This window comes from Microcaecilia unicolor, chromosome 5, assembly GCF_901765095.1.
Source record: "Microcaecilia unicolor chromosome 5, aMicUni1.1, whole genome shotgun sequence".
NCBI classification, from domain to species: domain Eukaryota; kingdom Metazoa; phylum Chordata; class Amphibia; order Gymnophiona; family Siphonopidae; genus Microcaecilia; species Microcaecilia unicolor.
In genome coordinates, this window is record NC_044035.1 from 57333047 (window position 1) to 57360846 (window position 27800).

At 43.3% G+C, this 27800-nt stretch overlaps 1 protein-coding gene across 1 annotated transcript in view; it reads left to right on the top strand.

The window, feature by feature from the left end:
* Positions 1-688: 688 nt before the first annotated feature.
* LOC115470046 (spondin-2-like) overlaps positions 689-27800 on the top strand; it is a 33242-nt gene continuing 6130 nt past the window's right edge. The window contains exons 1-3 of the mRNA XM_030202921.1: positions 689-1041; positions 13809-14023; positions 25564-25999. Of these exons, the coding sequence (XP_030058781.1) occupies positions 840-1041; positions 13809-14023; positions 25564-25999 (853 nt within the window). The 5' untranslated portion in view covers positions 689-839. The remainder of the gene's footprint in view (positions 1042-13808; positions 14024-25563; positions 26000-27800) is intronic.

The following is a 27800-nucleotide window of genomic DNA, read 5'->3' on the forward strand; positions in this document are numbered from 1 at the left end:
GGCACAGTAGGTGGGGGGGGGGGGAGCAGATCAGAGTAAGGAAGGGTGATGGCAACAGTTGGAACTGCAGGTTGTCAGGCTTCTATGGGGGGGAGGTGCTAATTGTTACTTATCTGTCAACAAATCCTATGAACCCAATTTCTAAAGGCGCTGAATGTCTCATTATAGGAGCTGAGAATAGGTTCCTAAATTCAAATAATGTAGCCTAGAGATAAACTGAGATTCCTGAAGCTAGGCTATCATTCATCTTTTTAACTAGTAGGGCTCTTCTACTAAAATGCATCACATTTTGGTCTTAATGTGCTATAATGTACTATGTAAGCCACATTGAACCTACCGAAAGGTGGGAAAATGTGGGATACAAATGCAATAAATAAATAAATATTAGCTGAAAGATATTTGAGATGTCAGCAGATTACTGGGTGCAGATATGTTTTAATTGAAGAACAGTAGATGAAATGGTCAAAAGGTATTTACCCTGCTCACAGCGCAGGAGAGAACATGTAGAAAGTACGACTCAGATGTCAACTGTGCCTTGCAGATCAAATTTACTATATAGAGCACAGCAAACTTCATACAGCCCTAACCTAGAAAATCCAGGAGGGGTCATTGATTTTTGTCAATTGTTAACTTAAATGGGAGTTTTAAAGTTTTGTGCCAAAAGATTTGTTTACCTAGAGAAGACAGACAAAACAAGCGAGAAAAAGCATAAGAGAGAGAGGGAGAGAACAAAGAAGATCAAGAAGAGACAGGGGAAAGATTAAAAAGGAAAGACATTTTATAGCCAGAGTGAATTTAGAGTGAAAACTTTAACAATCGGGCGCTGAATACACTTCCTGATGACTGCATCAAGTCTCTTTAACCACTTACTCCTGGTTTGTCTGTGGATTTACCTGTCTCATATTGAAATTCTTAACAGTTCCTGCAGCACTGACAGACCTGCCAATTACTCTGTCACCTTCTCAGCACAATGGACTCCTGTCTCCTTCCCAAAACAGTATCCCACCCAGAGACCACCCGCTCAGTGGTCCCAGCTTTTTGGTGAGTATTTACCTTCCACCTAGTTCTTCTCATCCTATGGCACAAATGACTTGGTAGAGCTGTGCATAATGTGCACCATAGAGGAGGAAAGCGGGGTTCACACTGTCCACAGCAATCGAACACAACAAAAATGGGGTGGAGAGGGCCCAATGTCAAGAGATCAGTCGCCACACACAAGGGTAAGATGCGCCAAAAAAACCTTTATTTGGACCCAACACGGTCCGTGTTTCGGCTATATCAACCTTCTTTAGGGGTCTTTTCCCCTGCCCAAGCCTTCCCGAACAGGCCCAGCCCGCATTTAACTGGGCCCGTCGAGAGAGGCTCTCCCTTTCCTGCAACTCCAACCTGCTTTAAACGAGTGAGATCTCTTGACATTGGGCCCTCTCCACCCCATTTTTGTTACATAATGTGCACCATGCCATCGCTTCCTAGCCGCTTTAATGAACTACTACTACTACTACTACTATTTAGCATTTCTATAGCGCTACAAGGCGTAGGCAGCACTGCACAAACATAGAAGAAAGACAGTCCCTGCTCAAAGAGCTTACAATCTAATAGACAAAAAATAAAGTAAGCAAATCATATCAATTAATGTGTACAGGAAGGAGGAGAGGAGGGTAGGTGGAGGCGAGTGGTTACAAGTGGTTACGAGTCAAAAGCAATGTTAAAGAGGTGGGCTTTCAGTCTAGATTTAAAGGTGGCCAAGGATGGGGCAAGACATAGGGGCTCAGGAAGTTTATTCCAGGCATAGGGTGCAGCGAGACAGAAGGCGCGAAGTCTGGAGTTGGCAGTAGTGGAGAAGGGAACAGATAAGAAGGATTTATCCATGGAGCGGAGTGCACGGGAAGGGGTGTAGGGAAGGACAAATGTGGAGAGATACTGGGGAGCAGCAGTGTGAGTACATTTATAGGTTAGTAGAAGAAGTTTGAACAGGATGCGAAAACGGATAGGGAGCCAGTGAAGCGACTTGAGGAGAGGGGTAGTATGAGTAAAGTGACCCTGGCGGAAGACGAGATGGGCAGCAGAGTTTTGAACCGATTGGAGAGGGGAGAGGTGACTAAGTGGGAGGCCAACAAGAAGCAGATTGCAGTAGTCTAAATGAGAGGTGACAAGGGTGTGGATGAGGGTTTTGGTAGAGTGCTCGGAAAGAAAGGGGCGGATTTTACGGATGTTGTAAAGAAAGAAACGACAGGTCTTGGCGATCTGCTGGATATGATCAGAGAAGGAGAGAGAAGAGTCAAAGATGACCCCAAGGTTTCGAGCTGAGGAGACAGGGAGAATGAGAGAGCCATCAACAGAAATAGAAAACGGGGGGAGTGGGGAGGTGGGTTTGGGGGGAAAATGAGAAGCTCGGTTTTGGTCATGTTTAATTTCAGGTGGCGTTGAGACATCCAGACAGCAATGTCAGACAAGCACGCTGAAACTTTGGTTTGGATGCAAGGTGAGATATCAGGGGTAGAAAGGTAGATTTGGGAGCCATCAGCATAGAGATGGTAGGAAAAGCCATGGGATGAGATTAATGAACCAAGGGAAGAAGTGTAGATAGAAAAGAGGAGGGGACCAAGAACAGAACCCTGAGGTACGCCGACAGGCAGAGGGATAGAATTAGAAGAGGATCCACCAGAGTGAACACTGAAGGTGTGGAGGGAGAGGTAGGAAGAGAACCGGGAAAGGACAGAGCCCTGGAATCCAAGTGAGGACAGGGTATCGAGGAGTATGCTGTGATCGACAGTGTCAAAAGCAGCGGAAAGATCAAGAAGAATGAGGATGGAATATAGACCTCTGGATTTAGCCAGTAATAGGTCATTGGAGACTTTAGTAAGCGCAGTTTCGGTTGAGTGGAGAGGGCGAAAACCAGATTGTAGTGGGTCAAGAATAGCATGTGAGGAGAGAAAATCAAGGCAGCAGTGGTGAACAGCACGCTCAAGTAATTTGGAGAGAAAAGGGAGGAGGGAGATGGGTCGGTAATTAGAGGGACAAGTAGGGTCGAGTGAAGGCTTCTTAAGGAGAGGTGTGACCACAGTATGTTTAAAGGCAGTAGGGACAGTTGCAGTGGAAAGTGAGAGGTTGAGAATGTGACAGATAAAAGGAATAAGAGCAGGTGAGATGGCATTAAGAAGGTGGGTGGGAATGGGATCAGAGGAACAGGTGGTACATTTTGAGGAAGAAAGGAGAAGTGTAGTTTCCTCTATAGTAACTTCAGGAAAGGAGGAAAAGGAATGAGGGGAAGGAGAGAGAGGGGAACGGACTAGTGGAGGGAGAGGTGGCGAGGTAGAGAATTCAAGGCTTATCTTTTGAACCTTGTCGTGAAAGAATTCAGCAAGGGTCTGAGGAGATAATGAAGGGAGAGTTGGGGGAGGGGGCACCTTGAGGCGAGAGTTCAATGTGGTGAAGAGAAGTCGAGGGTTAGAGCCAAGAGAGTTGGTCAGTTGGATATAATAATCCTGTTTGGCGCGTAAAAGAGCAGATTGGAAGGATGTCAGCATGAACACTATTATTCATCCAAACCAAGGGAAAATAGAAATAAACCCCAGAAAATCGTTTGTGCGGACTTTAAACCATCGAAAATTGTGCAGAAAACATTATCAAATGTTCGTTCATTCCAGGTACAGAAAATGTTTAGATTTATTTTAGTTACATTTGTACCCCGCGCTTTCCCACTCACGGCAGGCTCAATGCGACGGGCAATGGAGGGTTAGGTGACTTGCCCAGAGTCACAAGGAGCTGCCTGTGCCAGGAATTGAACTCAGCTCCTCAGGACCAAAGTCCACCACCCTAACCACTAGGCCACTCCTAGTTTTGCATATGTACGAATGTTGCAGTGGTGTAGCCAGAACTGATTTTTTTGGGGGGGGGAGACCCAAGAGTAACATACAGGGGCACTAGGCACACTATTCTATCTCATTCTGCACCACTGGTCATCCCACCCCAATCCCCATGCCACCAGTCTCTCCATGCCACCACTCTTATCTGCAGCAGCTCCCTCCTCCCCAGCCTTAGCCGCAGCAGCAATGGGAACATGGCAATAGCCTGATACCCAACCTATGAAACTCTGATGTCTCTGTAAGCACACCACATTGAAACCTCACAGGCAGTAAGCCCCATTCATGATCTCATGAGGAAGCCTGCTCCAGCAGACGCACCTTCAGCAGCGAAGCTTGGGATCCCTGCCAGCACAAGAATTCTCTCTGAGAGAAAGCAATGGAGGGGCCTGAGCCAAAAGTGGAGCAGCCTGTGTCCCTCCATCCCCTCCCCCTTCCTCCTGCAGCTATGCCCCTAGAATGTAAGAGCCTCACTATACCTTCTTTCCAACTGGCTGTAGTGCAGCTCTGCTGACCCAATCAGTGCTACCAAAGAGGAGATCTGAGCCATAATACATGGTGTCCAGAAAAAACAGGATCCTTTACATAGTTTCCAAAATACTTTGCAATTGTTTAAACATTTAGTATGACCTTTGAAAATGTGTTAGTATAATGGGGGGAGGAGTATTAGTTAATTCATGATTTGTGTTCAAAGTGTCCTTCTTCAACACTGACACATTCACGATGTCTTTGATGCCACTGAGCTGTTGGTCTGAGTTTCATAAATTAAGAGCTCAACTGTTTTGTGAGAAGAATACACTGGAGCAAAATAAAGTACTCAAAAATGTCTCGAATTTCAGGTAGAATTTTATGCTGCAGTAGGACATTTTTGGGTTATTTGGCAAAATGTTGGGGGTCCCATTTTTCTGGACACTGTGTAGAACTGAAACACAGTCAGCACCATGTAGATTCTTGTAATTAGATGATAAGTATCACTAGCAAAACTTGTATTTTGCAACACTGTGGGGCTTATTTCCAAAGCATATGGATGTCTCAAAATGCCAAAATGGACATCCATGTGCTTGAAATAACCAAATACTGATTTTGCATAGGCAGAAATAGCAAGGGGGTGTTTTGTGGCATATTTTGAACGGGACTAGTGAGAGCCCAAAATCAGGACATCCAACAGAAATTACCAAATGGGAAGGAACATCCTAGCCTAAATAAAAGAACCTCCTAAATTAGACCTGTTTCAGTCACGTCTACAGTACAAAAAGAGTGATTGAGCAACTGACCACTGGAGGGATTAAGGCATGGCTCCTCATTAATCCCCCAGTGTTTGCTGTCCCCCTCCCTCTCCCCGGAAAGTGAAACTGAAAGAGGATACCAGGCTCTATGACAGCTTCATGTATTATGAGCTTTCTAAACAGGAAGTAGTTCTGAGGAATAGTTTAATGGTTAGTGCAGTGAATTTTGAATCGAGGGACTGAGGTTCAAATTCCACTTAAACTCTTATTTACTTATTTTTGGTGAGTCCTCCAGAAACAGAAAAATGCCTACTGTACCTAAATATATAAGCCACCTGCAAGCCTGAAGGCTATTGAAGTGGTATACATTCAGGTAGAGTCGGTATTTTTCTGTTCGTGGAGGGCTCATAATTTTTTTAAAAGCGTTAAAGTGGACTACGAACCTGAGTCCCTGAGTTTGCAGTCTGCTGCACTAACCACTAGGCTGCCCCTCTGCTCTAAAGGAATGTCTGTGTGACCATTCTTCTAAGAATGCTGCCAGACACAGGTTCATGGCCCTGCTTTTTTGCTGTTCATATGTTGGACATTCCTGTTTGTAAAATGGCTGTTCATGCTGGACACTCTCAGCATACAGATATCCATCTCATATATTTTTGACAGGAAATCCTGAGATGGACTTCCATTTTCTGACTTGGATATCCTTTCCAAAATACCCCTCAATGTGTACGAAACATTGCGCAATAACCAGTGCTTTTTTTGTGCCGGTATGCACCAGTACGGCGTACCGGTACCTTTTTTAATCTCCCATTTGCTATCCCTGTTTTCTTTTTTCGCTGCCTGCTTTAGAGTCCGGGCCTGCAATCACTCAGGACAAGCAGCCCGGCATCAGCACACTCGACCTTCGTTCCAGCCTATCTGCTCATCTCAGGGCCTGTTGGTACCACCCCTCTGAAGCGTACGTGTCAGAGAGGGCGGAACTAACGGCCTTTCTGAGCGCATGGCGCTGGGCATGAAGGCTCCTCAGTGCTGGTTCTGGGCCTTCTGTTTGGCTGCTTACTGCCAGCCCGGACTCTCAAGCAGGCAGGCAGAGAGAGAAGAAGGAAGGGCAGGGGGAAAGGAGAATCGCTAGGCATGGATGGGAGGGGAGGGCAGGGGAGAAAGGAGAATTGCTGGACTTGGATGGGAGGGGAGGATAGGGGGAGAGGAGAATTGCTGACATGGATGGGAGGGAAGGGCAGGGGGACAGAAGTATTGCTGGGCATGGATGAAGGGGAGGGCAGGGAAGAGAGGAGAATTTCTGGACATGGATGAAAAGGAGGGCAGAGGACAGAGGAGAATTGCTGGATATGGATGGAAGGAGGAGAGAAAGGAGAATCACTGGACATGGATGGAGGGAAGGGAGGAGAATTGCTGCACATGGATGAAAGGGAAGGAAGAGAAAGAAAAAGATGCATATAGGTAGAGATGAAGGAAAGGGAAGAGAGGAGAAAAGCTGCACATGGATGGAGAAAATAGGCAAAAGCTGAATCAACTGTATACCTCCTTCAATCAAGTCTGTGGAGGACCCAGCTTTTACTTATGGATGTAGGACAAGAAATGAAGATGAAAGGAGGAAAGTAAAGAAATAAGTGGACAGGATGACCTGGAAACGGAGTTAAGAAAACAGAGAGAGAGATGGAAAGTCTCTACAAATTGCTACTGAGAACATTGAAATTAAAGCTCTCGGCACCGGGAATTACTTATAAAGAAGGTCTCTTCCATTTTGTAGGCCAAAGAGGTTAAATCTGTGCCACCAGATGAAGAGTGGGATTTAACTCCAAACACTTCCTGGTCCCCAAGAAGGAGGGGAAGGGATTTTGCTCGATCCTACACCTAAGGGCCCTGAGCAAGTACTTAGAAACATGATGGCATGTAAAGCCACTTGACTTATCTAGTTTGCCCATCCACGTCATTCACTACCTCCTCCTCTCCTTAAGGGATCTCACATACTTTTCTCATGCTTTCTTGAATTTGGATACAGTTTTTGTCTCTACCTCCATTGGAAGACCGTTCCACCCATCCACTTCCCTTTTTAGTTTAAAAAAAACAAAAGTTTCTCGGAGGAGAAGCAGGCTTTTAATTCTCACAAGTGGGCGACGCCAACCTGTGTCGTCCGGTCTGGAATTTACCAAAGCTAAATGAGAGTACATAAGTATTGCCACACTGGGACAGACCAAAGGTCCATCAAGCCCAGCATCCTGTTTCCAACAGTGGAAAATCCAGGTCACAAATACCTGGCAAGATTCCAAAAAAGTTCAATACATTTTATGCTTTTTATTCCAGAAATAAGCAGTGGATTTTCCCCAAGTCAATTTAATAATAGGCTATGGACTTTTCCTTTAGGAAGCCGGCCAGACCTTTTTTAAACCCCGCTAAGCTAACCGCATTTACCACATTCTCATTCTCTGGCACACAGCACTCCACCACACAGCGTGAGTGTCTTCTTGCCTGCTGTGAGAATGTGGTCTCCTCGGTTCTTCTTTTTCCAGAGTGAGGAGAGGGCGTGGGGTTTTTTTTCTTTTAACCATCTCATGTCACTCACTCGGTCCTAAACAGCTTTTTTTCTTTTTCATTTTTTATTTTGTTCCTGTTGTTGGAACCTCCATCCTTTTATTTTCCTTTAATTTTTTTTAGTAATTTTGCCAGGTTCTAAGTTTCATTTGTTTTCCGTCATCAGGCCACTTTCAGACCTCGTGAACTTTCCCATTTCTTTTTCCGTGCCTTGCCTCTTTTTCAGGCACCATCACGTCATTTAATTTAGCCGACAAAGTTTTTCCTTCCATGTCCTCAAAGGTTCCTAGTGGCTTCAAGCGCTGTACCTGGTGCAGTTGGACAATCTCTGGAAAGGAAACCCATTCTTGGTGTCTGCAGTGTTCTGGGCCCAACCGTAGCCCCACTAACTGTGTTCTCTGTCTTCATATGAAAAAGATGATCCAGGTTTCCAGAGAGGCTCAATGAGAGAGGATTTTTGGAGACAAGTCCAGTTCCTGAGCGTCGACATGGGCATTGAGGTTGGAGGTGTCAGAATCCACGTTGAGCATCATACAGGCATCGGGAGTGTCAGTAAACATGGCTGCTACTGGACTCTTAGACACTGGGAGCATTAAGTGGGTCCACCTGCCTCAAGGCCTCTTGCTATGCAGGGCCCCTAGGACCATCCATCGTCAGATCTGACCCTGAGGCGACATGTGGATTCGACGTCATCTTTGTTGGCACCGAGGAGCCTCGGTGATAGTCTTTGGGTGAAGGCCAAGAAGCATTGTCATCGGTCGCCCTCGACACATGGTGCGGGGAGCTTTGAGGCGTCAAAGGATTTGGCACCCAAAAAGCATCGGTGCCAGGAGGACCTCTACCCCTCCATACAGAAGGTGCTGATGCGCCAATCTACTAGCAGCCAAGATCTAGCTCCTGCATCGACCAAAGTGGTTCTACAACCTGCGCCTCAGCAAACACCCCAGCTTTTCCTGGTGTTGACCCTCAATAATGAGTGCATCCGAGCCTTGGTCCTTGAGCTGCTGAATGGCTAAGGCATCGGCATTGGGGGTGATTGCACCTAGTCTGCCTCCTGATGCCTTTTTTATTGGACTAATTTAATACATTTTTTGATTAGCTTTCAAAGGTAACCCTTCTTCTTCAGAAATAAGCAAATGTTGATAAATATCAGTATATATACATATAAGTTAAACACAAAAGCATTCCAAGGCCAGTCTCACAGGAAGAGGGTGGGGTGGGTTAGGTGAGAAACAGGGGGAGCTCTGGGTGGATGAGAAACAGGGAGAGATAGATTGTAGGTAAGAGGACGACAAAGCAGTAGAATTTTATGGTTTATAATGGGCTGGAAAACCCAGATCTTTGTTAAATCCTGTCCAGTGGGTGTCAAAATATTTCATCATTTTGACTTCAAAGGTCTTACATTCCTGGATTGCCTTAAAGTTTCCTCTTAGTGTTCTTACCATAAAATCATTGATGCAGTGTTCCGGTTTTGTAATGTGTTGTCCCACAGAGGTGACATCCTGGTTGGCATTGGCATTTTTCACATGATGTCTATGTAGATTAACTAGCATCTGGCTTATTTCTCCAATATAGCATCCTTCTTCACACTTTTTACATTGAGGACCTCTTTCACAAAGCTGCGCTACTGATTCTCGGTGTGGCAAATGAGAGGAAGCCTATTCAATTCCTATGGGCTTCCTCTCATTTGCCGCACGGGAATCGCTAGTGCATCTTTGTAAAAGAAGCCCTGAATGATATATCCAGGGCTTTTTTTGAGGGGGTACTTGGGGGTACTGGCCTCCCACTTAGCCATCTATCCCCCCTTCAATCCGTTCAGAACTCTGCTGCATGTCTTATCTTCCATCAGGACTGATATGCCCATATCACCCCTCTCCTCAAGTCACTTCACTGGCTTCCGATCAAGTACCGCATCCAGTTCAAGCTTCTCCTACTTACCTACAAATGCACTCGATCTGCAGCCCCTCATTACCTCTCTACCCTCATCTCCCCTTACGTTCCTACCCGAAACCTCCGCTCACAAGTCAAATCCCTCCTCTCAGTACCCTTCTCCACCACCGCCTCCAGGCTCAGCCCTTTCTGCCTCGCCTCACCCTATGCTTGGAATAAACTCCCTGAGCCCATACGTCAAGCCCCCTCCCTGCCCATCTTCAAATCCTTACTCAAAGCCCACCTCTTCGATGTTGCCTTCGGCACATAACCACTATACCTCCATTGAAGAAATCTAGACTACCCCAACTTGACATTTCGTCCTTTAGATTGTAAGCTCCTTTGAGCAGGGACTGTCCTTCTTTGTTAAACTGTACAGCGCTGCGTAACCCTAGTAGCACTCTAGAAATGTTAAGTAATAGTAGTAATAGTACTGAGTATCGGCACCTTTTCCATTGTCTGCTAAAATTGACCCATGAACCCCAAGTTTTAATGAAAGTGCTCAGGCTCTACACATCAATTCTGCCTTGTCATAGATTCTGTGACTGGTTGCAGGGGGCCCTGGCTATTGTGGGGTGGGTCCCTCAGTGATCACCACACCCCGAAAGGGTGGCCTGGCACTTGAGTACCGGCACCTTTTTCACTAGAAAAAATGTACTGGATATATACCACATTTATTTATTTACTACATTTGTACCCCACATTTTCCCACCTATTTGCAGGCTCAATGTGGCTTACATAGTACCGTGAGGCGTTAGTTGCCTTCAATGAAAAACATATACAACGTGATATTATCAAAGAGGTTCATGTGTTACAGATACATTAGGAGAGTCTTTGAGAAGAAGAGTTATATAGTGGATGAATATGTGAAGGATTCCTTTATGTTGAATATTTTTCCTTTATGAATGACTGTGGGATCCTGTGGAATGTGTTGGCACAGTTTGCAGCTGGATATATTGCAAAGATGTGTGCCACTCGCTTCTTTTTGAGTTTCTATCGGGAGCTTGCTTTTCACTAGTTTGTGTTTTAAGTTGGGTGGTTGTCGGAAGGCCAGCACTGGTGATGGGAATATCTCTTTCAGTAGTTCATCCTCCTGGAATAGTGACTGTAAGTCATTTATGATTCTTCTCAATTTTTCTAGCTCTGGGTTGTATGTCACTACAAGGGGGATTCTCTCTGTGGCTTTCTTTTCCTTGTACTGCAATAGGTTTTCTCTGGGTATTTTAAGGGAGGAGGCAACATTCTTGGAGATTATTTGGGGGTTGTGGTCTTTTTGTTTTAAGGATTCAGTCAGGATTTATCTCTGTGTCTTGGGTCAGAGCAGATACGATGGTATCTTGTGGCTTGGCTGTGTATAATGGATTTTTTTTGTATGTGAAGGGTGGAAGCTGGAGTTATGGAGGTTACTGCATCTGTCTGTAGGTTTCCTCTATATAAATGTTTGTATATAGCCATTGCTGATGGAAACTGTGGTGTCCAAAAAATTGACTTTTTCTGAGGAGCAGTCAGTTTTGAATTTGATTGTAAGATTGTATGTATTGAAACAACTGTGAAATTGTTTTCGAGTTTCTTTCCCCTCAGTCCAAATCATGAAAATGTCATCAATATACCAGTAGTATTTTAGGGGTTTAGTCTGATATGTATTCAAAAATGTCTCTTCCAGTTTTGCCTTTGAAGAGGTTAGCTTATTGGGGTGCCATTCTGGTGCCCATCGCAGTGCCCATGATTTGCAGATAAATATCATTGTTAAAGTGGCAATGACTGAGAGTTAGAATAATTTTGTAATAGTTTCCTGTGAGTATTGGTGGTCCAGGGTGGATGTTTTTAGCAGTTTATCGCATACAGTTATGCAAATGTTGCTGTATAGTGATTCTACATCCATTGTGACCAGAAGGGCACCCAGTGGTAACTGCTTGATGTTTTTTAATTTGTTCAGAATGTCTGTGGTGTCTTGTTTGTTTATTTGGATGTTTCTCACACCTTTTTTTCAGTAGTAGCTCAAGGTGAGTTCCATTCAGGTACACTGGGTATTTCTCTGTCCCTGGAGGGCTCACAATCTAATTTTGTACATGAGACAATGGAGGGTTAAGTGACTTGCCCAAGATCACAAGGAGCAACAATGGGATTTGAACTGGCCACCTCTGGATGTCAAGACCAGTGCTCTAACCACTAGGCCACCATGTTGTGCATGAGGGGTTTAAGAATCTCCTCTATAAGTCCAGATATTTCCTCTGTGCTTATACCAGATATGATTGGTCTGCCAGGGTTTCCAGGTTTGTGGATTTTGGGTAGCAAGTAGAAAGATGGTTTGGTGTGAGGTTTTTTTTAGATGTGGCTGTACTTGCTTTGGAAGTATTTTGATAAGATTTTTTAGTTGTTTTGTATAATCCTGCTTGGGTTCCTCTGTTAGTTTCCTGTAGTATGTGTTGTCTGAGAGCTGTCTGTGTCCTTCTTCAATGTATTTTTGTGTGTTCATAATCACTTCAGAGCCTCCTTTGTCTGCAGGTTTGATGACCATGTTTTGATTATTTTGTAGGGGTTTTGTGGCTGCTCTTTCTGATGGAGAAAGGTTGTACAGAATTTTTTGTTTGCTGGAAAGTTGTGATTTCACCCTATGCCTGAAACTTTCTATGTAGTTGTCTAATTTATTGTTTTGTCCATCGTGTGGGGTGAAATATGTGTTCTTTTGTATAAAATTGTATTCCAGTCTGTTGGGAGTCTCTTTTTTGTGGAAATGTACCTTCAAGCAGAGTTTTCTAAAGAATTCTTCTAGGTCTGAATATAGTTGAATTTCATCTAGTTGTGGAAGGGGCAAAATGAAAGTCCTTTGGAGAGTACAGAGATCTCATGCTGCGATAATTGATAGTTCAAGAGGTTTACTATCCCCATTTGATTAGCACTTCCAATAGTGTGATCAGTGGGGGTTTGCCTGCAGGGCATCTGCTGATTTTCCTGATCTCCTAGTTTGTTTGGATTCTGGTTCTCATATACCTCAGATGAATTGGAAAGTGTATCTAAGTTATTTGGAGCTGCAGGTGTTGCAGCACTGCCTGTGCTCTGAGAAGAGATTTTTTTCTTTGTGGTTCTCTTTTTTTTTTTTTTGTTACATTTGTACCCCGCGCTTTCCCACTCATGGCAGGCTCAATGCGGCTTACATATTGTATACAGGTACTTATTTGTACCTTGGGCAATGGAGGCTTAAGTGACTTGCCCAGAGTCACAAGGAGCTGCCTGTGTCTGAAGTGGGAATCAAACTCAGGTCCTCAGTTCCCCAAGACCAAAGTCCACCACCCTAACCACTAGGCCACTCCTCTCCTCTCTAGGAGAGAAGTCAGAGCTTTTTTTCTTTTTTTGCGGATAGAAATGTGTTGTATTTTTACTTGGATTTTTTGCAGGTCATATCATCTTATTATTTTTCTCTGTTTTTGTTTTATTTCTATTTATTACCTTTAAAAGTGGACAAACATGGTTACCACATCACTTTACTCAAGTATGTCAGAAAAAGCACAAAGGGCTCTCAAAAATGGAACAGGTCTACTTTAATAGTGACTCAACACAAGCCATGTTTCGGCATGAACAAATGCCTGCCTCAGGAGTCAGTTACTAAGGGGGTCTTTTACAAAGGCACGGTAGCATTTTTAGTGCATGCTAAATGTAGAGATGCCCACAGGAATATATGGGTGTCTCTAGCATTTAGTGCACGCTTATTTTTAGTGTATGCTAAAAATGCTAGTGCACCTTTGTAACAGGCCCACAAAATGCATGAATTTCTAGTTAAATCATATATGTAGTGGCACAATGTAACAATAGTGGTCTGCTCGGAGATATGAAGAGCCAGCATCTGGAACAGAGCGCAACGCCAAATGATCACGCCAAAATCATTCCACACACTGGCTCCTGATTTCTCCGAGCAGACCACTATTGTTACATTGTGCTACATACACCTTGTAATGCTGTATAAATGATTCATAGTAGTAGTAGTAGTAATGAGGTTATATAGCAGTTAAATAATGGAAATTATCCTTTTGGAAAGTCTGATTTTTTTTTTTTATTACCCCAGCCCCTTGAAGGGAGCATGTCTGAAATTACTCTCCTGCAGTGAAGTTAATCTTACATTTCGCTGCAAAATCATCATCTCATTCTTTCTTCCTTTGTGTACTGTAAGTTGTTTTTTAAGTCCTTCCCCACCAGGTCTTTACATGCCGTTACTCTATTAGCTCTATTTTTATTTTCTCCCTAGGCTCCATTCATAATTCTGATTTTGAGCTGTGGGCTGAAGGATCCTTGGTCTCACCAGGAGTCCAAGTGTTTGTAGAGCATGGCAAATCCCAGCTACTCATCCATGAAATTGAGCTACTGAAAGATAAAATGCAGACATGGTTCCAGGCCGATCCAATCCCCAGTGGAGAAGGAAATACAAGTACTGTCATTACTTTGGAGAAGTCTCATCCTTTAGTGAGTATAAGCTGATGATATTGATTATTTGTTGTATGCTTGTGTAACCCATAGAGGGTTAAATAATTAAATTTTACCTGGGTGCCTCCGTGACCGGCCGTGGCTCCGGGGACATCGCGTCAGCTGCGGGGAAGATTTTTTAGATGATTTCACTGCAGTGTCCGTGGCGGGGGCCCGGAGGGTTTTTGGCGCGAGAGCGCGTTGGCGCGTCGGCGCTATAGCGGCGGTAATGAGGCCACATCGAGGGGCGGAGCGAAAGCGAAGAAGGGAGCCCGGGGAAAGCTTGGAGAGGGTTCTGGGCTCTGATTGGCCCTGCGTCGGCGTCTGACGTCGACGTAATGACGTCAGACGCACGTTTTTGACGCAGGGCCAGGGATTCCATAGGTTTAAAGGGAACCGGCTCTTTTAAAAGTGCAGAGCCGGTTCCGAAGAGAATAATGAGCCAGCGTGGGACCGGAGGAAGTGAGGAGAAGTGCTCCGATGCACTCCCTCAGGGGTTTTATTTGTTTTTTAAAATAAATCGGTCAGCTGCGATGTTAGCGCTGCACGCGCTGAATAGATAGGAGAGACGGGTGCAGAGGTGGGCACGAGCCAGCCACTAGCTCGTGAACGGAGCTGAGCAGGAGGCTCGTGCCAGAAGAGAATAAGGAAATCTTTGGGTTTCAGGAACAAAAAGGTATTAATATTTGCATTTATTTAAACAGCTGTTTATTTCTTTAGGTTTAAAATGTATTTAATATAATGTGCAAATGCTTTATTTGTGTACTGGGGGTTTAGAGTGCCTGGGGCTCGTGCTTAGAGCTCGAGCTCTGGCAGAGATGTCATCAGGTTCTAAACGGAGCAGTTGGCAGTTGGGAGGTAGGTGCAAAGCTGACCAGACCTGTAGTATAGGTCTCTGGTCAGTGGAGAGTGAAAACATTATAAAACCAGACAAATTAGAGTTTTGGGAAACGTGTGTGTATAGAGAGTGATTTAATATGATTGATTAATTTGTCTAAAGCCTGCCGCGTCTTTAAAGGCTTTTTAAAGTTGTGGTTGGGAACTGTGTGAGCTGGCTGCAGTGTTTAGGATAACATAAATTAATACAGTCAGCAAGACTTAACTGTTTAATAAGCTGGTAAAGCTTGTTCAATGAACTACTTGTCTTGTGAAATGTACAGGACTAAGGTGACAGTTTAAATGTTCAATTCTTACTGTCAGATTAAGCAGGGGTTTTGTGGATAATTTATAAGGAGGAAAGAAAATCCCTGCAGATTTCAAAATTAATTGCTTTTATGGTTTTAACATTTTAAAGTTAAAGTGCATACAGTGCTACTATGTGAGACTTTCTGACTCAGAAGAGTTCAAACTCTCCGCTTTCCTTTGATGATCTCAGTGAGTCTGGTCATAAAGGATTAATTATTCTGAGAAACATTATTAGAAGGGTGGGATTAGATTAGGGTCAAACAATTATATATTTCTTTTATGGGGGAAGCTAGTTAGGGAAACATTTTTAAGTTCATCTAAAAAAAAAAGCTATTTCTTTACAGAAGGAGGTAGGGTCTAGGGTTTTTCTTTATTGCTTTTTAAAGCTCAGGTTAGTAGGTACCCCGAACCACGTTCCTGCCTCTAGCTGACTGTAAAGATACGGTACCCAACGTTAAAGAAAGAAGAAGAACAGAAGATATACAAGAAAGCGGGAAGAAAGATAAGTGACTGAGGTTAACATACAAACAGCACAAAGACTGTATAAGAAAAAGCTAACCTAAGAACAGGAAAAGAAAGAAAAAAAAACCACAAACTATACTTACCTGCTTGTTGAATGAGAAACCTGAAAAAGAAGAAAAAAATCAAAGAATCAATTCTTATAGAATAAGGGAATGTTTAGACAAAATTTTAAGATTAGATACATAGTTAGTTTATGAATTTTGCTAAAGTCAAATGATACTTATCTGATGAAATGTTGAAGTTGATCTGTTGAGTTGATATTGTACTGAAAAAAAATATATATTGAATTTGTTAAAACTAATCGGAACTTGACACATATCCTTAACATAAATAAAAAGAATAATTTATTGAATTATCTACGTAAAAGTCATTTGTTCTCCTGGGTTATAACGAAATATAATAACAAATTTAGTTTTATTTCCTCTTCCCATTTTAGAAATGGGAAGACGGGGCTAGTTTTAATGTCTGTACTTCAACCCTGTCCGATACATGATATTTTGCCCGAGGTATTCTAAGGGTATTGTAGGGTAAAATATCGTGCCCAGGGTGAGGTCACAGTTACATTTATGGCGTCACGGTGACAGGATTCTTATTTATATTGAAGAATTTGGTGTGGGGGAACTAAATTTGGTAAAGAGGTAAAAACTCCAATATTTTCTTAAAAGTAATTACTGTATTTGCAAAGTTTTGTCTGCACAATTTGAACCTTGATTTTAGCTACAGCCCAATTTCCAGTGAAAATGGAAGGCATGAGAACTGAAATGGAGGAACTGAAAGAGATGGTGAGAGCTCTGAGGGATACACGACAGACTCCCGTAGTAACCAACACCATCGTGCTGAGGAAAGACAAGGAAATTCCAGATTTCTTTGGATTTGCCAGGAAGGCTGGAGACCTTTCAGTAGAGGAATGGGTTGAAAGTACCAAGGTGGCCTTGAAGATGTTGAGAGTTGCAGAAGAAGATAAGCTGGATATAGTAAAGGATCACATCAAGGGCCAGGCAAAGGATACGGTAAAGTTCTCGGCACCTAGAAGGCACTGCGCAGTGGATGACATTTTTGATTTGCTAATTCAAGTTTACGGAGATAAGGTACCTTTAGGGCTTAAGGTGAAGGAGTTTTATGATAGACGTCAGAGGGTAGGAGAGACCATCCGGGAATTTGCTTACCAACTGCAAGAGGGATTGCACACCATTAGATCAAGGGATCCTCAGAGGGTAGGGAATCCCGAAGATGTTTTAAAAGAACAACTGATCTTAGGGTTGAGAGATGATGTGCTGAGAAAGGAGATGAGCCGTCGGGTAGAACTGAACCCTGAGTTAACATTCGAGGAACTTATGCAAGCCGCCATCAATTGGGCTGAGGAGGAGAGGCGTCCATATCGACCGCAGGAGTGCTCTGTACGAATACTGCAGCGGGACAAGTCAGATTTGATGCCCTCTTATATGACGGCAGGTGCAACTGGGGGATTTGCGGAAAGAGACCCTATAACGGAAATAGTTCGGAGACTGGAAAGGATGGAGAAGAAGCAGGAGGATTTCTTGTCCCAACAGAGAAGGAGGGAATCGTCTTATGGAGTGGGACAAAGACGAGAACCAGAGGTTGCTCGAAGATATGTGCCAAGGGACTATTCTAAAGTGATGTGCTACAACTGTGGGGAATTGGGACATATTGCTCGTTTCTGTAGGAGTGAGAAAGCGGTGCCTAAATTGGTGAGAACAGAGAATGAGCAGCCAAGTACCAGTTTTGCAAGGAATGTTCCAGAGAAAGGACAGGGGGATGCGGTGACACAAAAGGCCAAGATACAAACCTTGGAGTCCGAAATTTCGACGCAAGATTGGAACTCCTTGCAGGAGAAAGCAATAGGAGCTAGTCCAGTCATTCCTCTACTGATTGGTGGAGTAGCTACGGATTGTACCATGGACACTGGGTCCAATGTGTCCACCATACTGGCAAGTCATTATTATAAGAATTTCAAAAATGTGGATGAACTACAAGATGCCAGTTGGATAAATGTGTCAGTGGCCAATGGAACCGCATTACCAGTGATAGGGTGCATTGCGGCGGAAGTGCAGTGCATGGGGCAAAGGATTCCGGAGAGATGTATTTTTGTGGTCCGGGACACTAAAGTCACATCCGAAGGGGAGGAATCAGTTCCCGGAATTGTCGGTATGAATGTGCTGAAATACTTGGATGGATTGTTTAAGGACCTGAACAATTTAACAAAGAATCTGGGGGTACAAGATTTAAAGAGTATTTCTGCAGCAATTGAACAAAGGAGAGTGTTTGAGAGAACCACTTCTGAGCATCTGGGTTTTGTTAAAACTGTTGGAAAGAGTCCTGAGGTTATCCCTCCGATGGCAGAAAGAATATTACAGGGAAAATGCCAGAATGTGCAAGGTATGAGGGCCTGTACAATGATGGTAACGGGTACAAGAAGCGGGCATTCGGCAGGTGGATTATTGGTGGCTAATGCATTGGTCACACCAAAAAAAAGGGAATATCTTGGTTAGAGTCATGAATGTGGGGACTAAGGAATTGGTCATTCCTCCGAGGGCTAGAGTGGCCGAAGTTTGGAAGCCAGACATCATCTTGTGCCCCGAAGAGGAAATGGACCTTGATCAGGATGTGGGAAGAGATCAAAGTCAGGGTGAAGGAGAATTGGAAATTCCGGCTATCAGAGTCGATTGGGATTCGCTTTCCATCAGTCAGGCAGCAGAGTTAAAACAACTTCTAATAAAACACAAGAAAGTGTTTTCTGTCAATAATCAAGACATTGGTTTCACATCTATGGCAACACATGCGATTAACACTGGTGAGGTGGCTCCCATTAAACAGCCGTACAGGAGAGTCTCACCTCACTTGTATCAGGATTTTAAGCAACATGTGTTCGAGCTTATAAATCAAGGGATTCTGCAACAGAGTACAAGTCCGTGGTCATCCCCAGCGGTGGTTATTAGAAAGAAAGACGGGTCCCTAAGATTCTGCTGCGATTTTAGGAAATTGAACGCCGCTACCATCAAGGATGCATACCCGTTACCAAGAATTGAAGAGTCGATTGATGCGTTAGGAAATGCCGTGTGGTTTTCATCGCTTGATCTTACTTCAGGATACTTTCAAATGGGGATGGATCCCAAGTCCATTAACAAAACGGCAGTGACCACGCCGTTCGGGCTGTTTGAGTGGACGAGAATGCCATTCGGTTTATGCAACGCCCCGGCAAGCTTTCAGAGGTTAATGGAGATGGTGCTCCAAGAATACGTGTTCCAAATACTCCTGCTTTACCTGGACGATATCCTGGTGTACGCTTCCAGTTTCCAGGAGCATTTGCGACGATTGGATCTAGTTTTTACACGCTTACAACAGTGCGGATTGAAATTGAAGCCGTCAAAGTGCAAATTGTTCAGTAAGAAAGTGACCTTCTTGGGATATGTGGTGTCCGAGGATGGGGTGGCCACTGACCCCGAGAAGACTAGTGCATTAAGAAATTGGGCAGCGCCAAAGACAAAGTCCGAATTGAGAAGTTTTTTAGGTTTCGCAAGCTTCTATCGAAAGTTTGTGCAGAATTTTGCGCAGATAGCAGCACCATTGCATCGGTTAACTGGAAAGGCCAAGAAACACCATAAGGAAGTACCTTTTGTTTGGGATGTGCTGTGCCAGGAAGCATTTGAAGCTTTGAAGGAGAAACTCATGTCGGCCCCACTGCTGACATTCCCGGTGTTTGATGTACCTTTCATCTTGACAACGGATGCCAGTTTCAAAGGATTGGGAGCGGTACTCTCACAAATACAAAATGGAGAAGAAAAAGTAATTGCCTATGCGAGCCGGGGTCTCCGTAAATCTGAGAGAAATGATAAAAATTATTCGGCCTTTAAATTGGAACTGTTAGCGCTGAAGTGGGCAGCCACCGAGAAATTTCGGGAATACCTACTATATAAGAAATTCATTGTACGCTCAGATCACAATCCACTGAAGTACCTAAGTTCAGCCAAAGTTCAGGCGGTAGAGCAGAGGTGGCTAGCTCAACTAGCTGAGCTAGATTTTGAAGTGGAATACCGACCAGGCAGAACAAACCAGAATGTGGATGTATTATCCCGATTACCAAAACATGAAGAGGAGGAAAATGTAGAAGAAGATACAGAAAAAGACTTCTGGGTTTTTCCAGCAAAGCACCTTTTGTCCCGGGTAAAGCAGCAGAAAGTGTTGAAGGCTACCGTTTCGGCAGAAGTGAATTCCATGTACACTACCTTGGAAATAATAGAGGCTCAGAGGAGAGATAGTGCAATTGGGGAAATAATTGATTGGATGGAAAAGAGGAGTTCCCCTGATCTTTCTGGGAAATCTTTGGAAATAAAAAAATATTGGGCACAAAGAAAACGTTTGGTTTTAAGAGATAAGATTCTTTTCCGGCAATTAGAGCATCCGAGAACGAGGGAACAGATCTATCAACTGATAATTCCTCGAGCCCAACAGCCAGAAATTTTAAAACTGCATCATGATTGTTCTGGGCATTACTCCACTGAAAGTATGTTGAGAAACTTGAGGGAAAAGTATTACTGGATAAAGATGTCAGCTGATGTAGAACATTGGGTGGAAAACTGTATTTCCTGCATTCTAGCAAAGGAAGTTTGCCCGAAGGAAAGAGCACCAATGTCTTGTTTCACAGTCAAAGAGCCACTTGAGGTGGTAGCCATGGACTATACTCTATTAGATCGAGATTCGAAGGGCTATGAAAATGTGCTAGTTTTGTGTGATATGTTCTCACGGTTTGCCGTCATATTACCTACCAAAGATCAGACAGCAAAAACTACTGCGAAAATGATTCTCAGACATTGGATTACAGTATATGGTGTTCCCAAACGTTTACACTCAGATCAAGGGAGAAATTTCGAATCAGAGGTGATTAAAGAATTATGTGCATGGTACGCGATAAAGAAATCCAGAACAACACCCTATCACCCAAGAGGGAACTCCAGGTGTGAAAGATTTAATAGAACAATTTGTCAACTTATAAGAACTTTGTCCGAGGATAAGAGGAGGAGTTGGTCTGACTATTTGGGCGAAATAAGTCAGATTTATAACAGTCAAGTACATAGCTCCACTGGATATACGCCTGCATATCTTTTTTTGGGTAGACACTCTCTCCTGCCTGAAACTTTTGAGACGCATGAATTGTTGGAGAAAGATGAGGTTACCTTGAGCAACTGGATAGATAAAAGAAAGCAACGTTTGGAGGAGGCACGTGAGATTGCAAATTTGGTCTCTGAGAAGTCGGGAATGAAGAATAAAAAATATTTTGACCAGAAAAACAGAGGAGAACAATTGGAGTCTGGAGATTGGGTTGTGGTTCGAGATCAGGGTTACAGAGGTAGACATAAACTAGAGAATGTATGGAGTTCTGTACCATATAAAGTAATTACAGTTTATGCTCCTAATGTTTACAGAATACAAAACAAAGAGGGAGTCACAAAAGTGTTACATAGAGACCAGTTGCGAAAGGTCTCGGAAACTCAAGCTGTTAATATTGAAAATTTACGGAAACAAAAAGTAATTCAGGAAACAAATGATATGCCAGAAAGTACTGTGAGTAATGAGTCAATTAAAAAAACTGAATGGTACATCATTCATACGGTTACAAATGTACCGTTGTGTGATGCATCAACCGGTAATATGACAATGCCTTTGGAGAAGGAGGATGTACAGTGGGGGAAATAAGTATTTGATCCCTTGCTGATTTTGTAAGTTTGCCCACTGACAAAGACATGAGCAGCCCATAATTGAAGGGTAGGTTATTGGTAACAGTGAGAGATAGCACATCACAAATTAAATCCGGAAAATCACATTGTGGAAAGTATATGAATTTATTTGCATTCTGCAGAGGGAAATAAGTATTTGATCCCCCACCAACCAGTAAGAGATCTGGCCCCTACAGACCAGGTAGATGCTCCAAATCAACTCGTTACCTGCATGACAGACAGCTGTCGGCAATGGTCACCTGTATGAAAGACACCTGTCCACAGACTCAGTGAATCAGTCAGACTCTAACCTCTACAAAATGGCCAAGAGCAAGGAGCTGTCTAAGGATGTCAGGGACAAGATCATACACCTGCACAAGGCTGGAATGGGCTACAAAACCATCAGTAAGACGCTGGGCGAGAAGGAGACAACTGTTGGTGCCATAGTAAGAAAATGGAAGAAGTACAAAATGACTGTCAATCGACAAAGATCTGGGGCTCCACGCAAAATCTCACCTCGTGGGGTATCCTTGATCATGAGGAAGGTTAGAAATCAGCCTACAACTACAAGGGGGGAACTTGTCAATGATCTCAAGGCAGCTGGGACCACTGTCACCACGAAAACCATTGGTAACACATTACGACATAACGGATTGCAATCCTGCAGTGCCCGCAAGGTCCCCCTGCTCCGGAAGGCACATGTGACGGCCCGTCTGAAGTTTGCCAGTGAACACCTGGATGATGCCGAGAGTGATTGGGAGAAGGTGCTGTGGTCAGATGAGACAAAAATTGAGCTCTTTGGCATGAACTCAACTCGCCGTGTTTGGAGGAAGAGAAATGCTGCCTATGACCCAAAGAACACCGTCCCCACTGTCAAGCATGGAGGTGGAAATGTTATGTTTTGGGGGTGTTTCTCTGCTAAGGGCACAGGACTACTTCACCGCATCAATGGGAGAATGGATGGGGCCATGTACCGTACAATTCTGAGTGACAACCTCCTTCCCTCCGCCAGGGCCTTAAAAATGGGTCGTGGCTGGGTCTTCCAGCACGACAATGACCCAAAACATACAGCCAAGGCAACAAAGGAGTGGCTCAGGAAGAAGCACATTAGGGTCATGGAGTGGCCTAGCCAGTCACCAGACCTTAATCCCATTGAAAACTTATGGAGGGAGCTGAAGCTGCGAGTTGCCAAGCGACAGCCCAGAACTCTTAATGATTTAGAGATGATCTGCAAAGAGGAGTGGACCAAAATTCCTCCTGACATGTGTGCAAACCTCATCATCAACTACAGAAGACGTCTGACCGCTGTGCTTGCCAACAAGGGTTTTGCCACCAAGTATTAGGTCTTGTTTGCCAGAGGGATTAAATACTTATTTCCCTCTGCAGAATGCAAATAAATTCATATACTTTCCACAATGTGATTTTCCGGATTTAATTTGTGATGTGCTATCTCTCACTGTTACCAATAACCTACCCTTCAATTATGGGCTGCTCATGTCTTTGTCAGTGGGCAAACTTACAAAATCAGCAAGGGATCAAATACTTATTTCCCCCACTGTAACTGTTCTCTCTGGTTCCTCAAAGGAGGTTAGAAGTTCTTCGAGGGTAACTAGAGGAAAGAGGCCTGCGTTCCTTAAGGAACATTATTATATATAGAATTTTATGTTTAATGGAAAAAAAAAAAATGTTAAGCTGTAGAAAATGAGGGTGAGATGTGTGATGTTAAGATAGTAATTCTATATATAAAATTGAAGTAATAAATTTTACAGAAAAATTGTTAGTTAACAATTTTATTTTTTTAGCCCGCACGAATGTAACCCATAGAGGGTTAAATAATTAAATTTTACCTGGGTGCCTCCGTGACCGGCCGTGGCTCCGGGGACATCGCGTCAGCTGCGGGGAAGATTTTTTAGATGATTTCACTGCAGTGTCCGTGGCGGGGGCCCGGAGGGTTTTTGGCGCGAGAGCGCGTTGGCGCGTCGGCGCTATAGCGGCGGTAATGAGGCCACATCGAGGGGCGGAGCGAAAGCGAAGAAGGGAGCCCGGGGAAAGCTTGGAGAGGGTTCTGGGCTCTGATTGGCCCTGCGTCGGCGTCTGACGTCGACGTAATGACGTCAGACGCACGTTTTTGACGCAGGGCCAGGGATTCCATAGGTTTAAAGGGAACCGGCTCTTTTAAAAGTGCAGAGCCGGTTCCGAAGAGAATAATGAGCCAGCGTGGGACCGGAGGAAGTGAGGAGAAGTGCTCCGATGCACTCCCTCAGGGGTTTTATTTGTTTTTTAAAATAAATCGGTCAGCTGCGATGTTAGCGCTGCACGCGCTGAATAGATAGGAGAGACGGGTGCAGAGGTGGGCATGAGCCAGCCACTAGCTCGTGAACGGAGCTGAGCAGGAGGCTCGTGCCAGAAGAGAATAAGGAAATCTTTGGGTTTCAGGAACAAAAAGGTATTAATATTTGCATTTATTTAAACAGCTGTTTATTTCTTTAGGTTTAAAATGTATTTAATATAATGTGCAAATGCTTTATTTGTGTACTGGGGGTTTAGAGTGCCTGGGGCTCGTGCTTAGAGCTCGAGCTCTGGCAGAGATGTCATCAGGTTCTAAACGGAGCAGTTGGCAGTTGGGAGGTAGGTGCAAAGCTGACCAGACCTGTAGTATAGGTCTCTGGTCAGTGGAGAGTGAAAACATTATAAAACCGGACAAATTAGAGTTTTGGGAAACGTGTGTGTATAGAGAGTGATTTAATATGATTGATTAATTTGTCTAAAGCCTGCCGCGTCTTTAAAGGCTTTTTAAAGTTGTGGTTGGGAACTGTGTGAGCTGGCTGCAGTGTTTAGGATAACATAAATTAATACAGTCAGCAAGACTTAACTGTTTAATAAGCTGGTAAAGCTTGTTCAATGAACTACTTGTCTTGTGAAATGTACAGGACTAAGGTGACAGTTTAAATGTTCAATTCTTACTGTCAGATTAAGCAGGGGTTTTGTGGATAATTTATAAGGAGGAAAGAAAATCCCTGCAGATTTCAAAATTAATTGCTTTTATGGTTTTAACATTTTAAAGTTAAAGTGCATACAGTGCTACTATGTGAGACTTTCTGACTCAGAAGAGTTCAAACTCTCCGCTTTCCTTTGATGATCTCAGTGAGTCTGGTCATAAAGGATTAATTATTCTGAGAAACATTATTAGAAGGGTGGGATTAGATTAGGGTCAAACAATTATATATTTCTTTTATGGGGGAAGCTAGTTAGGGAAACATTTTTAAGTTCATCTAAAAAAAAAAGCTATTTCTTTACAGAAGGAGGTAGGGTCTAGGGTTTTTCTTTATTGCTTTTTAAAGCTCAGGTTAGTAGGTACCCCGAACCACGTTCCTGCCTCTAGCTGACTGTAAAGATACGGTACCCAACGTTAAAGAAAGAAGAAGAACAGAAGATATACAAGAAAGCGGGAAGAAAGATAAGTGACTGAGGTTAACATACAAACAGCACAAAGACTGTATAAGAAAAAGCTAACCTAAGAACAGGAAAAGAAAGAAAAAAAAACCACAAACTATACTTACCTGCTTGTTGAATGAGAAACCTGAAAAAGAAGAAAAAAATCAAAGAATCAATTCTTATAGAATAAGGGAATGTTTAGACAAAATTTTAAGATTAGATACATAGTTAGTTTATGAATTTTGCTAAAGTCAAATGATACTTATCTGATGAAATGTTGAAGTTGATCTGTTGAGTTGATATTGTACTGAAAAAAAATATATATTGAATTTGTTAAAACTAATCGGAACTTGACACATATCCTTAACATAAATAAAAAGAATAATTTATTGAATTATCTACGTAAAAGTCATTTGTTCTCCTGGGTTATAACGAAATATAATAACAAATTTAGTTTTATTTCCTCTTCCCATTTTAGAAATGGGAAGACGGGGCTAGTTTTAATGTCTGTACTTCAACCCTGTCCGATACATGATATTTTGCCCGAGGTATTCTAAGGGTATTGTAGGGTAAAATATCGTGCCCAGGGTGAGGTCACAGTTACACTTGTATCATCGTTATTTTGTTGGACTCGGTGCTTAAATTATCTTTTGATTTCCTGCTTAGGTTTCGGTCCTGGTGAAATTGATCCCAAGTCCTGATTGGTTTGTTGGTGTTAATGCTCTGGATTTATGTGAAAATGGTCAGTGGAAGACCAGTGTGCTTTACGACCTCTTCCCTTGGGATGCAGGGACAGACAGTGGATTTGCATTTTCCTCTCCGAACTATGTTACCAACCCTCAAGAGGCAGTCTCAAGAATAACCGCCAAGAACCCGTCACACCTGGCTAATTCCTTCTACTACCCCAGGCTCGAAGCTCTGCCTCGACTTGGCTATTTAGAGTTCAATCTGTTGCAGGAAGAGAAAGATAATGAAACTCAGTATGAAGAAATGCAGGATAAAAATGTCACAATCACCGAACCTGAGACACAAAATCGCACTCGCTTGGAAGAAGTCCAAGTTACGGAGAACCAGACTGCTAGAGGAGAACAAACTGCCCAAAGTACATAATGTTTTGCATGTTGTAGCAAAGATAGTACAATGTGGGTGTTCAGAGCTGGTAAAATCAATCGTTCTTATGCCACACGTTCTCTAAAGAGAGCATTGATTTAAACAACTTGGGGTCAATATTCAACCATTGAGTGGTGAGCGTTATGCTCACCACTGACAGCATTATTCCTGGATCTTCAAAGCCAGAACATGTGCGGGCTTTGACTTTGTTAAGCTGGCTAAGACATAGCTGCTTGAGTCGATATTCATCACAGAAGCCTTCCACTCCCAGTTATTATCTCACCCCTAGCTTCTTGCACCTTGGGCTTGGAAAGTACTCCCCCACCTGATGTGTTTCCCTTTTTTTCTCTTTCTTATCATGATAATTGTAGTTCTCCCCCTTCCCCAATCTAATCTGTATTGTCCTTTCTTTTTCTCTCTTCTATTTTTAGTCTGTAAGCCGCTTAGCTGGCGTTGTTGATAAGTGGTGTAGTAAGTCTACAATAAACTTGAAACTTAAGCGGCCATGTGTTACTACATAAAAATAGGACAGACTTTTATAAGGTCCCAATTATGCGGTAAACTTGGTCGCTTAAGGGCTGAATATCAGCACTTAAGCAGCCAAGTGCAAACTCCGCCACCGGAATCCGCCAACATATCTGGCTTTGAGTTCGGTACTAACCGTGATATTCAGCAGCACTTAACCGGTTCAGTGTTGCTGAATATTAGCGTCTACTGCCGACCAAGCAATTTAACTGGTCAGCAGCCAGCTAAATCTTTTTGAATATTGGCCCCTTACTTCTAAGGAAATGGATCTTTTCGGGGGGGGGGGGGGGGTTGGGTAAATTAAGGGCTGCAGTTTAGATCCAGATAGTCTCAATGAATTGTTTCCAACATACTGTAAAGAATGAAAATATTAGAGTTAAGTGATTCGACAGATCATTCTTTCTGCCACTAGCTCATGGTCCCCTCATATTTTGTTCTGTCTATAGCTCCTTTGGAAGATGTGGATAGTCGTATGGAAGGATTTTTTCTTGTTAGAACTAGTATAAAGATCCTAGTGATATTCTTCTATGTCTAAAGAAAGAGACTTTCATGATATGTAGAGAGACAAGATTCTGTCTGAGTGTCTTGTAAATTATCAAGATCAGCACAGAAGATTATAGCCAGGAGCCCTGAACGTTATAATGAACATTAAAAGTACATAAGTAATACAACAAGGAAATGGGGTGGAGAGGGCCCAATACCAAGAGATCAGTCACCACATACAAGGGTAAGATGCTTCAGAAAAACCTTTATTGGGACCCAACACGTCCGTGTTTCGGCTATATCAGCCTTCTTCAGGGGTCAATCGATGAATATATGGTGATATATCGATTGATGGAGCATTTAATGATCATTAATAAGAATCACAGAAACCTTGACAAGCACTTCATGTAACACACTGCTAAGAAGGCTGATATAGCCGAAACATGGACCGTGTTGGGTTCCAATAAAGGTTTTTCTGGAGCATCTTACCCTTGTGTGTGGTGACTGATCTCTTGATATTGGGCCCTCTCCACCCCATTTCCTTGTTGTGTTCGATTGCTGTGGAGAGCGTGAACCCCGCTTTGCCTTTCTGTTTGAAGTACATAAGTAATGCCATACTGGGAAAAGACCAAAGGCCCATCAAGCCCAGCATCCAGTCCCCGACAGCGGCCAATCCAGGTCAAGGGCACCTGGCAGCTTCCCAAACATACAAACATTCTATACATGTTATTACCCAAATTGTGGATTTTTCCCAAGTCCATTTAGTAGCGGTCTATGGACTTGTC